Source organism: Bufo bufo, chromosome 5 (genome assembly GCF_905171765.1).
Source record: "Bufo bufo chromosome 5, aBufBuf1.1, whole genome shotgun sequence".
In the NCBI taxonomy this organism is placed as follows: domain Eukaryota; kingdom Metazoa; phylum Chordata; class Amphibia; order Anura; family Bufonidae; genus Bufo; species Bufo bufo.
The window spans coordinates 400,539,197-400,553,509 of NC_053393.1; the positions used below are offsets into that span (position 1 = coordinate 400,539,197).

Here is a 14,313-nt window from a genome sequence, read left to right on the forward strand (position 1 = left end):
ATATCAAACATAACCCATGGACAGGTGTGGTGCTGTTAGAAGCAAGCCACAATTTTTTTTATAAAACCTCTTTAAAAGAATTTGAGTAATTAGCGAGGTATCATGGTGTAGGTTTGTTAAATCACATAGATATTAGATGATAGATAGATATTTGCACAATAATGGGAAGACTGATGATGACTGTACAAACAGAAGTTCTGCCATGACAACTGGCACATAGCCAAGAACTGCACAGCAAAAGCCATGGGCAGCTTACCTAAATGCCACGTTTTTGCAGCAAGTGCAGTGGAAGCACATGACTTTCATGGTGGAAATTAGTGGTAAACCACATGAATTTTTGCCGTGGAGTTCTCAGCCTTGCACACTTACCGTGGCATAACAGCTATGTGTATGGGTACCCTAAAGGGGCTACCTGGAATGGAGAGCAGCCACAAAGACTGTCTGTCACTATGCAGGCCCCAGCAATGTCCATGCATTATACATTGCACATTGGTAAGAATGGGCACCATCTGATGCTCCATTTCCCCTGTGGAGGAGCTGCAAGGTTGTCCTGCAGATTACAGCTGTTATCGGGGGTCCCGTGCAGTGAGACATCTTGTGATCTGCCTAAAGATTTAGAAAGCATACAATATAATAGTTTATATGAAAAAAAATCCAAATACAATACCTTCCTTAACAAGGTGCATCAAATAGCTTTTAAGGTCTGTAATATTATGGCTACTGAAAAAATCGTAATACTGAAAAACGGTTATGGTTTCTGCAGACAGATTAGATGATAACATGTCCTCTGTTTTGTCAAGAATGTGAGTGACCAGCGTTCTGTATACTAAACGGGAAAGAAAGACCACTATTAGTGATAAATACACAGAACACGGATAATAACACGGATACATGACTATAAACCAGAACAAAACTATCACCCTTCAAATGGCGACATCAAGTCAAGGGTAGTGTTGAGCGAACTTGTGTTTTAAGTTCGGCATCTAAAGTTCGGGTTATCGAAGAATCGCGTTATGGATTCCGCTACCACGGACCATAACGCAATTTAGAATCCATAACGCGATTCTTCGATAACCCGAACCTTAGACGCCGAACTTAAAACACAAGTTCGCTCAACATTAGTCACGGGTAATGGAGTGCCCTGACTCATTAAAGGAAACTTACAACAGACTCCACCTAGCTGATGAGATAAAGTTATCCCAGATCTACACGATTAAGGAAAATTATTACATCAGAGCGGGGCCGACTGCCGAGACCCCCACTGATCACAACAAAGGGGGCCTTCTATACACAAAATGAATTAAGCATGTGCACTGCTGCTCCATTCATTCTCTATAGGACTGCCAGAAACAGCCAAGTGATGTACTCACCTATCCTCTGATAGAGGACAACTTCTAACCGGAATATCCCGTTAACTCCCCGCCCCCAACTGATCAAGGCTCGTTCAAGAAGAACAAAACAATACTGTTTTGCAGTGGCGTAACTAGAAATAAATGGGCCCCACTGCAAATGTTTGAACGGATCGCTCTCTCAGAGGAGGCCCAGCAGCCGCTCCGTCCATTTCCTCTAGGGTCTTTGTATATGTTATTTTATAATACTGAGGGGTCAAAACAATAAAATCTTTTAGTCCTCCCCCAAGGTAGGCCCCAAAGCAGCCGCCTTCCCTACTTCCCCTATAGCTACGCCCCTGCTGTTTTGAATTACTCCTGTTCAGGCTGTGTGGCTGCAGAGTAAGGGCGTACTTCTGAGGGCTCTTTTTCAGGCCAGTATGGAGCTAGAACCACAATCTTGGTCATGTTTTAAAGGGAATCTGTCACCAGTCTTATCCTGCAAGGTTCTAAGAGCTCCAGCGCATGCCAAAGAGTCCTGAATATTCATGAGCTTCTGGCTTTCTCCGCCCCCTTCTACAGCCAGGAGCTCATGAATATTCAAGACTTATCAGCATCAGTGATGGCCAGTTCTCATTGTTCGCCCGCGAACATATGCGGGCTGCCATCTTTTTTCACAAGTCCGGCGAGGCACAGGTAAGGCTACTTTCATACTTGCGTTCGGAGCGGATCCGTCTGGTATCTGCACAGACGGATCCGCTCCTATAATGCAAACGATGGTATCCGTTCAGAACGGATCCATCTGCATTACATTTCAGAAAAAAATCTAAGTCTAATTGTTAGTCAGACGGATCCGTCCTGACTTTGCATTGAAAGTCAATGGGGGACGGATCCGTTTGAAATTGCACCATATTGTGTCAACGACAAACCGATCCGTCCCCATTGACTTACATTGTAAGTCTGGACGGATCCGTTTGGCTCCGCACGGCCAGGCGGACATGAAAATGCTGCAAGCAGCGTTCGAGTGTCCGCCGTCTGAGCGGAACGGAGGCGAAACTGAGCCATACTGATGCATTCTGAGCGGATCCTTATCCACTCAGAATGCATTGTGGCTGTACGGATCCATTCGGGGCTGCTTGTGAGAGCCTTCAAACGGAACTCACAAGCAGAACCCCGAACACAAGTGTGAAAGTAGCCTAAGCCCATACCTGTGCCTGTGCGCGAGCCGTCCTGAAAACAAGTACGGTCAGCGGGAGCAGGCAGTTCTGAGAACAGCCACCGGGGGCCTTTATCGGGCTGTTCTCGGAACTGCCTGCTCCCGGTGACCGCATTTGTTTTCAGACCGGCTCGCGGCAGAGGCACAGATAAGGGCTTACCTGTGCCTCGCCGGACTTGTGAAAAAAGATGGCAGCCCGCATATGTTTGCGGGCGAACATAGCGAACTGGACATCACTGATCAGCATGTGCTGGACCTGTTCAATATAAGATTTTAGAAAAACGGCTGAGTCAGTTAAAAATAAATTACCAATCATTTGGCTAAGGGGATAGGTCACTGAGTTTATATTGCACTTAGGCCCCTTTCACACAGGCGAGTTTTCCGCGCCGCTGCAATGCGTGGTGAACGCATTGCACCCGCACTGAATCCTGACCCATTCATTTCCATTGCGATGTTTTTCACGCATCACTCGTGCATTGTGTGAAAATCGCAGCATGTTCTATATTCTGCGTTTTTCACGCAACGCAGGCCTCATAGAAATAAATGGGGCTGCGCATTGCATTTTCACGGATGGTTGCTAAGGAGATGATAATAAATAGGGATGAAGTCCATTCACTTTATTATTTTCCATTATAAGATGGTTATAATGGAAAATAATAGCATTCTTTATTACAGAATACTAAGCAAAATGTCCCTTGAGGGTTAAAAAAATAATAAAGAAAAATTACTCACCTCATTCACCTTCATTAACGCGCAGCCGTTATCGTCTTCTTTCTTCTTCCTACAGGACCTGCAAAAGGACCTTCGATGACGTCATCGCGCTCACCACGTGGTGATTGCGGTGACGTCAGGCCAGGTCCTGCTGAATGAAGATAGAAGATCCTTTTGCAGATCCTGCAGGAAGAAGAAAGAAAACCGGCTGCGCGATCAAGTGGATGAGGTGAGTAATTTTTTTAATTATTTTTTAACTCTCAAGGGACATTTTACTTAGCATTTTGTATGAAAGAATGCTATTATTTTCCCTTAGAACCATGTTAGAAGGGAAAATAATAAAATCAGCAGAACACCTAACCCAAACCCAAACTTCAGTAAAGAAGTCCAGGTTCGGGTCTGGGTACCACAATCAGTTTTTTATCACGCGCGTGCAAAACGCATTGCACTTGCACGGAAAAAACTGAACAACGGAATGCAATCGCAGAGAAAACTGAAATTGCGTGCCTACTCGAGTGGGTTTGCCACAATGCACCCTGAACGCATCCGGCCCTCACCTGCGACGCCCGTGTGAAAGGGGCCTTAGGAAACCAAAACTATAGGACACCATAAAGCTGGCGAGAGGTTCACCTTAAAGCCATAAACAAGACCAAGAATGTTGCTCTAGTTGCACTATAGCCTGAAGTAAAGCAAGTTGAAGAGACAGCTGCATATAGTGTCCATGCAACCTTCACTTCACCCTGGATGGAGGAGGAGGAGAAGCGGAATGAGCAGGCAGCAAGGAGGGAGAGGGGAGAGGAGGAGGCTCACAGGTCTTCCTCCTGTCTATGTATGGGTTTACAGATTAACCCTTCGTGTTATCTCCCTCCATACTTGCTCTCTTTTTTAGAAAAGGAGCGCGAAGAAGCATTTGCTCATCTTATCACTCCACGTCTAACTACTTGTTTAAGTCCTGAAATGCTGCTGTCAATGCTGACCATAGAACGAAGTGGTTTTATAGAAAAAAAAGAATCATAAAAATAACTTTTCTCCAGTATACAATGCTATACTAATAAAATAAATAAAAAATGATACACTGTATCCATAACGTCCCGGACTATAAACTTAATACGATATTTTTTGGACACACTATAAAATACTAGAGTTAATGTTTTCTATTGATCTCAACCTCAAAAAAAGGAAAAAAACAATGTACTAAGTCCTCCCACATGATTACATTTACACTGCCTGGTCCTGTCAATCAAAGCGCAGAGGGCACGACAGTTGGAGAGAGCGGAGCCTCTACGTGTAACGGTAACACCCCCGTTGCTTCTAGAGGCTCATTTGCATATATTAAACCATCATTTTTCTCAGCAATGTGGGCACATATGATCATGGGACCAACACAGATGCCTACAGCTGCCAAGTGCACATGTAACAGGTGAACCAGGTTCATAGATACAAATCTGCTGACAGATGCCCTTTAAAGACAATAGTCTTTGGCCATACTGGGACTGTTGTTTTGGATGGACATTGCATGTGTAATATAAGTGAGGGGTTTCTGTACTTGAAACTTGTATAAACTTGTGATAGTTGACATTTACTTGAGCAAAGCACACTTGTCAATCCTCTTCTCTGTCTGGTTCCAGTTGAAATTTGATGGTCTATATCAGGGGTACTCAACTGGCAGACCAGTTGCCAGCTGTCCGGACCGCTGCAGTGGCGTGCTAAGTGGGGGGCTGTCCGCCCCGGGTGCCAGAGTCCAGAAGCAATGAGCACTTCCATCAATACAGATGAAAGTGCTCATTGCTGGAGCGCTGGGAGCTGCAGTCCTGTCACTCACTGCTCAGCTCCCCACGCTCCTCCCCTCCTTCAGGCCAGCGGTGCACAGAATGGTGAAGCAGGGAGACTTCTCCCTGCTCCACCATTAAGCCTGCAGGCACAGACCGCACTGCCGGCATGTGTGGGCGGAGCCTGCAGCCCAAAAATCTGCATAAGCTACGCTTCCACACAGTGCTGCAGAGCGATCTGTGTCTGCAGGGGAGAGAGGACTGTGAGCTTCAGGAACAGGACAAGGTGAGTAGTTACTGTGTTTTATTATTTTTATTTTATTTTTTTAACACAGAGTGGGCACAATGGGCATTTCTACTCTGGAGGGGGCACAATGGGCATTGCAACTGTGAAGGAGGCACAATGGGCATTTCTACTCTGGAGGGGGCACAATGGGCATTTATACTCTGGAGGGGGCACAATGGGCATTGCTAATGTAAAGGGGCAAAGTGCACATAGGGCATTACTACTATGAAGGGGGCACAGAGGGCGTTATCACTGTGAAGGGGGCACAATGGGCATTACTGGTACAGAGGGCATTACTACTATTAAGGGGGCACAATGGGGATTTCTACTATGGAAGGGGCACACTGGGCATTTCTACTATGGAAGGGGAACAATGGGGATTTATACTATGGAGGGGGCACAGAGGGCATTATTACTGTGAAGGAGGCACAATGGGGATTATTACTGTGAAGGGGGCACAATGGGGATTATTACTGTGAAGGGGGCACAATGGGGATTATTACTGTGAAGGGGGCACAATGGGGATTATTACCGTGAAGTGGGCACAATGGGGATTATTACCGTGAAGCGGGCACAAAGAGGGCATTACAAATGTAAAGGGGCACAGATAGGGCACTACTACTGTGAGGGGGCATTTAGGGTATTTATAATCTGTAGGGAGGAACTAAGGAGGCACCGCAATGTGTCAGGGGCACTAAGGAGCATCATAATGTGTGGGGGCACCAAGGGATCACCCTGCTGTGAGAGTGCACTTAGGGGTATCATACTCTGTGGAGTACTAAAGGGATATCATACTGTCTGAGGGGCATTAAAGGGGCATAATTATCAACTGAAAGGACATTCTTACTGTTTGGTCGGCAGAAAGGAGATTAGGTGGGTTTGGAGGTGTGGATTATTGTAAAAAAATAAATAAATAATGCAGCGCTACACGCCAATGGTGTTGTCCCTCCTTATATATTTTAGCTCAGACCTTCATCCTACAGCAGACTCCGGTATGTGGACCTTTACAAAAAGTACTCGAGTACCCCTGGTCTATATAGTGAAGCATGATGTTCTTTACTATCTAGCAAAATAACACAGTAACCTGACGGATCCATTATAAAGCTATGACCAGTTAAAAAATGATCAACAAATCATCCCAACCGATCTTTGTTCTATACCCTTCGCTCTCTTCGATTATGATCACTGACTACAAGGACAGACTGTGGAAGTATTAATGCACAGATTTACAAACAGTTTCACCATGAATACTGTCATACCTGTATCAGCAAGTCCTGGACTTTCAGAATTCACCATCTGGCTAAATATTTCATGCAGCTGTTTTACCATTTTGTCGCCATTTATGTGGTACATTTGAGCATGTGTGGTGCATTTGGTCCAGAAGGATAGAAGTGACGGCATGTCGTGAAATCCAGAGATAACTAAGGCACAAAATACTAAGTTACTTTTGAATATTTATTGCAAGGCTCTATATTTCTGACTTGCTTGGTAGATACATCATTAGAAAAAGACAGTAGACACCTAATCAATTACCTGCTGACCACGGTGCTGCAAATCAGTGTCACTTTTTACCAAAAAGTGAGGGAAATTGAAAGTTCCTGCTGCCCCTAGGACACAAGATGTCCTCTACACAATACATTACTGCTTTGTACCTTATTGATTGCAAACTAGTCAACATATTTAGGCCTCATGCACACGACCGTTGTTCTGGTCTGCATCCGAGCCGCGGACCCATTCACTTCAATGGGGCCGCAAAAGATGCGGACAGCACTCCGTATGCTGTCCGCATCCGTCGCTCCGTTACGTAGCCCCGCAAAAAAAATATAATATGTCCGTTTTGCGGACAAGAATAGGCATTTCTACAATGGGCCGCCTGTTCCGTTCCACAAATTGCGAAATGCACACGAGCGGCTTTCTGTGTTTTGCGGACCGCAAAAAACGAACGGTCGTGTGCATGAGGCCTTAGGGTGTTTTGTTGGGGAGGCACAAAAAGCAAAACTTCAGGAAGGAGAAATTTGATCAAGTTAGAGAGGCCCTTAATCTCATTAACAGGGACAATGACCTCAAAAATAAGAGTATAGACATTAAATGTAATATTTTTTAAAGCATCCTAAATTTTCATTGTACATACCTTATGGGAATAAAAGGATTAGGAACAGAAAAAAAAACTGTGTGGATAAATGAAAATGTAAAAGGGTCGACAAAAAGAAACCATTTAAATAACTAAACCAGGAAGAGGAGCACTAAAAAAGTATAAGGAAAAAATAGAAAAATTATGTAAAAGAAAGATAATGGCAGCCAAGCTGGAGACTGAGAGGCTCATTACCAAAGAGAGTAAAACTAACCATAAAATGTTCTCCAATTATATAAATGAAAGTGTTGACCCTTTAAAGGGAATCTGTCCTAACTAAGGGCAACATTTGCTTCTCCTAAGCAAAACACTGGGTCACTTTCTTTAACTGACCCAGCAGTTTTGCCAAAATTGTGTATTGAACAGCTCCATTGAGTCACTGTATTCATGAGCTCCTGGCTTTTCCGCCCCACCTGCTGCTGATTCATCTGGAAAAAAAACTGGCAATCAGAGGCAAGTAGACATGGAGAACCGTGAGCTCATTAATATGATGACTCATTGGCATGCGATGGAGATATTTGGATTTAAAAGTGAGGGCAGCAGAACACTGGGGACAGAATCCCCTTAAAGAGTCATGAGGGAGGAGTTGTAGAGGGCGATGAGGAGAAAGCAAAATTATTAAATATATTTTTTCTCTACTACATTCAAGGAAAATGAAATGTTGGATGAAATGCAGAGTGTCCAAATATACTCCCCATTAAATAAAGCCTATATGACCCAGGAAGAAGTGCAGCAGCGTCTTAAAAAGATTAAAATTCTCTAGTCCAGATGACATACACCCCAGGATTCTAAGATAATTAAGTAATGTAATATAGACCCTTATTTTTGATATTTAAGGACTTTATAATGAACGGGAGTGTTTCACAGGATTGGCGCTTAGAAAAGGTGGTGCCAATATTCAAAAAGGGATCAAAACAGAGCTTGGAAATGATGGGCCGGTTGTTGTGGGTAAACTGAAGGTTTTCTAAGAGAAACTATCCTGGAGTATCCAAATGAAAATAAGTGTATAACGCAGTATCAGCATGGGTCCTGTCAAACTAATTTAATCAGTTTCAATGAGGGCAAGGGGGAGTCATTTAATGTCATATATCTTGATTTCCCCCAAGCATTTGATGCAGTGCCACATAAAAGGTTAGTATATAAAATGAGAATGCTTGGACTGGGAGAAAACGTCTGTATGTCGGTAAGTAACTGGCTCAGTGATAGAAAACAGAGGGTGGGTATTAACGGTACACACTCAGATTGGGTCAGTGTAACCAGTGGGTACCACAGGGGTCAGTATTGGGCCCTATTCTCTTCAATATATTTATTAATGATCTGGTAGGGGTTGCACTATAAAATATCAATTTTTGCTGACAAACCAAAATTGTGTAAAGTAATTAACACAAAAGAGGACAATATACACGCTACACTACAGATGGGTATGAATAGATTGGTGGCTTGGGCACAAAATACAGTGTAGTCTGTAGAGCAGTTGGATTTGAGTAGATTTGCATATAGTTATATGGGAAAAGATTCAGTAAAATCTGCAATTTATACATTTAGATGATATTCTTTCTGACTTTAGTTGCACACGGCGGAGGTGTTAATATATCAAATGTTAATAAAAAGAGATGTCGTATAATCAATTTATACCCAAGACTGTGCCTGCGATGGGCATATCCTCTAGGTCTACAGGAAAGAAGGTTTCTAAGCTAACATAGAATAGGATTTTTTACTGTAAGAGCAGTGAGACTATGGTGGAATTCTCTGCCAGAGGAGGTGGTGATGGTGAACTCACTAAAAGAGTTCAAGAGGGACCTGGATGTATTTCTGTAGTGTAATAATATTACATGTTATACATGTAGTTACTAGAATTCTGGAGAAGGGTTGTCGTTCCAGGAAGTTATTCTGATGGCCTGATTGGAGTTGGGAAGGAATATTTTCACCTAAAATTAGGAAAATTAGCTTCTAGAAGTTTTTTTTGCCTTCCGCTGGATCAACTTTGCAGGATAATAAGCTGAACTGGATAGATTCAAGTCTTTATTCAGCCTTACAAACTATGTTACTATGTTATGTTACTATGTTATGTCTTCACCTCATGGTCCTGTGCCTACAAATCCTTGCTCAGAACACATCTGAATCATCTTGCATGACGGAATATTTGCTAAGAAACTATGCAGTGTTAGGCGGGATTATATGAACAAAAGCATCTTTGTTAATGAAATCTGCAGCTAGCGTCCACGTGAAGTGCAGTGTGCATGTCCTATGATACAACCTAAAAAACAGCCCCAGGCTATGATCAGAAGAATTACCGATGTAAATACCAGTCTGACATTGAATAGACTATTTTACATTATGATAGTGCGCCATTTTTTTACATTTACATGTGACCACAAGAAACGGTTTAACGTGCACAAAACTTGCAAAAACATGTACAAATAGGGAATGTTAAGCGGGTACAAGATTAGAAAATATAGTGATCTTAGTAAAAATAAATAAATAATTAAAGCATAGTTTAAGCACTATTTTTATTAAATGTACCATTTTGCTGCTATAGAAGCTGTGCTACTCCTGTATGTAGCTGGCAGTGCCGCTGCTGACATAGCTCTGACAGCCCACTGCTCCTAGTTGCTGTCCACTCAGGGCTAAGGTCATCTGCCCTTCCCCTACCTTCTGCTAAAGATACAGGGGGAAGTTGAAGGGGATGGTATCTGCAGGGAAAGATATCGCACATTATTGCAGACAGAGTTCAGAGAACTCAGGGCAGAATCTGCCGTGGGAGGGAGATTTGTAAGAATAGGGGAGAACAGATCCTTCATGGGCTTTAGAAGGAGGAAGCGGTGTAGGAATGGAGCAGTGTGATGCACCAGAGCTAGTGAAGGCAGCAAACTGCATATCATGGGGTCCAAAAATGAATGAAGGAATGAAGATTGTAACCTAAAGTCTAGTGCAACTTTTTGAATCATATGTACATTTTTTTCCTGCCATAGGCATTCATTAAAAAAACAAAAAACAAAAAAAACTATTATCTGTGTAATACATACAGTAAATATAGGTCAAAGCTCAAAAGGGCAGTGGCTAAGGTGAGCACTTTGCTTCGCCCTCCCCGGGCTGCCGGGGTAGCATTTTTTCAGAGATGATCTCATCATCCAGCACTGAGCTGTGTGAGGTCTCAACAAGCTCAATCAATATTTGGATATGCTCACATGGTTTAAAATACACATTGTGTATTGCTGCCGAATCCATGGCTGAAATCCAAAGCTGACCCTCGGATTTCTGCTGTAGTTTATCATGCCGTGGACCAGACTGCGGATTAGGCCTATTCAATAGTGCTGATCTGTCGGTGGCTACGCACGTTTCGCTTTAGAAAGGGATATGTCTGTCCTGAAATCTATGTGAAATGTATCCATGTGAACATACACTTAGGCTGGGTTCACACGAGCGGATGCCGTGCGTGACATCCGCTCCGTGAAAGAGTGCCAAGACCCGATGCAGACTGCAGAGGCACGGAGCATTAACATGACTGATAATGCTCCGTGCCTCTCTGTGATCTCTTTACTACGAAATCACAGTGACAACATTATCAGTCATGTTAATGCTCCGTGCCTCTGCAGTCTGCATCGGGTCTTGGCACTCTTTCACGGAGCGGATGCCACGCACGGCATCCGCTTGTGTGAACCCAGCCTTAGAGATGTCCTACCCCACAGAAAGTTTTCTTCTACATCTGCTGTAGGCTGCCCACATACACTTATCACAGTCGTTCCTATCTTACAGCAGGCAGGCTTGAATTGTCCCTAGAGATGGATTGTTAGCGGCTGGACGTGACAGCAAATCTTTACTCACCTTCTACAACTGAATTTGTGTTCCCTATGTTGTCTTTGCTGATCTCTGCCAATTGCTTGATCACTTGACTTTGTCTAGTAAGTTTCTTCTTCAGATCTCTCAAGACAAACAGCACTTGACTCGAAGTAATAATTTGCTATAATAAACATAAAAAGATTGTTAAATATTATTTTAAGCAATTTAAATGCATTTAATGTATAAAACACATTAATTTTCCGGTTAGTGGGAAGCACATATCCTCCCTGATTGTAAAGAGGGGTGATGACATAAAAAACTGTTCCTGTATCCCCCCTCTTGAGGTTGTACAGGTGAAGAGGGTCTGATTTTTCTTCCTGATGCCGCTTGAAGTCCTCCATTATAAAAACCCAGAACCAGGTAGTAAAGCTTGTCATGTTCCTCCCCAACTCTGCTATAACCCGAATACTGCACCTTTAAGACCTCTTTCAGGGAGATTTCCGTCTGGGTGCGATGTGTGAAGCAAACGCATAGCATCCGGACTGAATCCTGACCCATTCATTTCAATGGGTCTGTGTACATGAGGTCGGTTTTCATGCAGCTCTGTCTTCATAGAAGTGAATGGGGCTTTGACATTAAAATGAGGTGACAGAGATTCCCCCTTACTACCTCATAAACATGCATGGTTAATTCAACAGAGGGAGGCATATTCATTTGTCAGACCCCTCTGGCAGCTCATATCTCCCTGGGAAACAAAGGATCAGGATGAAATCCAACATACTCAACAACATAGTGTGCAATGTGTATGAAAGTAACTTGTGCCGGTGTACTCACCTATAGTAGATGTGAAGGAAAGTATTACATTATTATTTGCTTAAAGGAGTTGTCCAGTGTTTTGATACTGATGACCTACACCTAGGATAGTGTTACATCGGCGGCTTGTGTCCATCAGTGCCCTGCTATTTCTACTAGGAAAATATTCATTTATTCATCTTAGCTCTATGTGCAGTTGCACAGCTACTTCTAATTGTTAAAGGGGTATTCTCATCACGCAGTTTCATACTTACCTGCTCCCGGCGCGCTGTCCACTTCCTGGTTTCGGCCGGCCGGGCGCTGGACTGAACGCGCACGCCGCCGCGCATGCGCCCTGGTGACTTCTTCCTGGCAAGTATACTATACTGGCCAGGAAGAAATCACCATAGCGCATGCGCGGCCTCGGCGTGCGCTTTCGGGACTGCACGCGGCTGGCCGGGAGGAGAAAAGAAGTCGTCTGCGCAAGCGCGGCCACCGCGGGCAGTGGCCGTAACCAGGGGAGACGGAAGACAACAGTCAGGTAAGTATATGTTTATTTTCTTCTAAGGGGTGGGAATTAGTTAATTAAATATATTTAGAAAAATGATCACTGTTAAATCATTAACAGATTTAACAGTGATCTTTAAGATGGGAATACCCCTGTAATCTGCTTCTGCTATAAAAGATGGGCTACCGTTTCACTCCTCACTTAAGTTCTTAGTTTTACCAGTGAAGGTGGGCCTATTACCTACTCCACTGCCTGCCCTGACCTTAGCCTGTCTACCGTACTGACCCACTGCTGCCTGCCCTGACAGATTTGTTTCATAGAATTTAATTAACTCCGCATGCCCTGACCTCTGCCTGTTTACCGCCTACGAGTATTGCCTAACTCCTTGGTGCTTCATACCTGTGTCTCTGGCTCCCATGGGTCAACTGCCAACTACACTGGGAGCATTCAAGGGGTAGAGGCTTGGTGAGTTCCCTGCAGTGAAGACCAGATCCCTGTATAAGGGTTAAAGGGTGAAAACCAAATGATCGTCAGGATAACGCCCTTAGGGCTAGCCCAAAGTTAAACCGATTAGTTGTTCCTTAGTCACTGCCTGTTACAGATAGGCATTCGATGTCTGAGGGGTCCACATCCCTTACAAACAGCTGTTCACGAGTAGCTACACGTCTCCTTCCATTGCGTAGTGGATTGAGCTGGTTAGTGCAATGATGCTCCCACTCACTTGAATGGGAGCAGTGCTGCAGTAGCAGCTACGTCCACTACACAATGGACAGAGTTGTACAGTATTATTATTATCGCTTGAGCTACTCCCGAACAGCTGCCTGACAAGGGTGCGGGATGTGGGATCCCTGACAATGATCATAGGGCATAGGCCATCACTATATAAATACAAGCCAACCCCTTTAATCAGATTTTCCCTGGGCTGCAGCCGAACATTCTGACCATGTTGTGAACCTGATGAAGGGTTTGGTACGGTCCTGAAATGTTCTGTTTTAACTGACTCAATAATAAATATATATCAATGACTTTTTGGTAACAGCACAGGTTAAAAAAATATTTTTTCTTTTATTATATTATTTATTATATGGTTGAAGCAGTGTATTGGAATCACAAGCACAGATTACATGGCGCATCAGGCCAACGAAGGCAGGAGCTGAGTGAATGAGAGAACTAATCCAATAGTCTACGCACAGAAGCTGGAAAGTACCTTGCACGTGGGACGCCGGGAGCACAGTAAGAGCCAGCGTTCCCTCCCAGCAGAGAGAGACGGCGGAGTATTACTTCAGGAGCTCATTATTATTGGACACAGTTATTTATTACACTAATAGTATCCTAATACTACCAAAGACCCGGGCAATTCATTATTACTAACCATTAATAATCCACAATCAGTTTACAAATAGACTGGCTACTTTCACACTCGCCTTTGGTGCGGATCCGTCATGGATCTGCACAAACGCTTCTGTTCAGATAATACAAACGTCTGCATCCGCTCAGAACGGATCTGTTTGTATTATCTTTAACACAGCCGTTTTCTATTGTGCCAGATTGTGTCATAGAAAACGGATCCGTCCCCATCGAGTTACATTGTGTGTCAGGACGGATCCGTTTTGGTGTCCGCCTCCAAAAGCGGAATGGAGACTGATCGGAGGCAAACTGATGCATTCTGAGCGGATCCTTTTCCATTCAGAATGCATTGAGGGCCAAACTGATCCGTTTTGAACCGCTAGTGAGAGCCCTGAACGGATCTCGCAAATGAAAAGCCAAAACGCCGGTGTGATAGTAGCCTTAG

At 43.8% G+C, this 14,313-nt stretch overlaps 1 protein-coding gene across 3 annotated transcripts in view; it reads right to left on the bottom strand.

The window, feature by feature from the left end:
• The window catches only part of RIPOR2 (RHO family interacting cell polarization regulator 2), a 163,758-nt gene that overhangs the window by 20,753 nt on the left and 128,692 nt on the right, over positions 1 to 14,313 (bottom strand). For all 3 annotated transcript variants that reach the window (XM_040432881.1, XM_040432880.1, XM_040432882.1), the window contains exons 16-18: positions 11,267 to 11,402; positions 6,570 to 6,731; positions 668 to 826 (exon numbers count right to left, since the gene is read on the bottom strand). In XM_040432881.1, the coding sequence (XP_040288815.1) occupies positions 668 to 826; positions 6,570 to 6,731; positions 11,267 to 11,402 (457 nt within the window). The remainder of the gene's footprint in view (positions 1 to 667; positions 827 to 6,569; positions 6,732 to 11,266; positions 11,403 to 14,313) is intronic.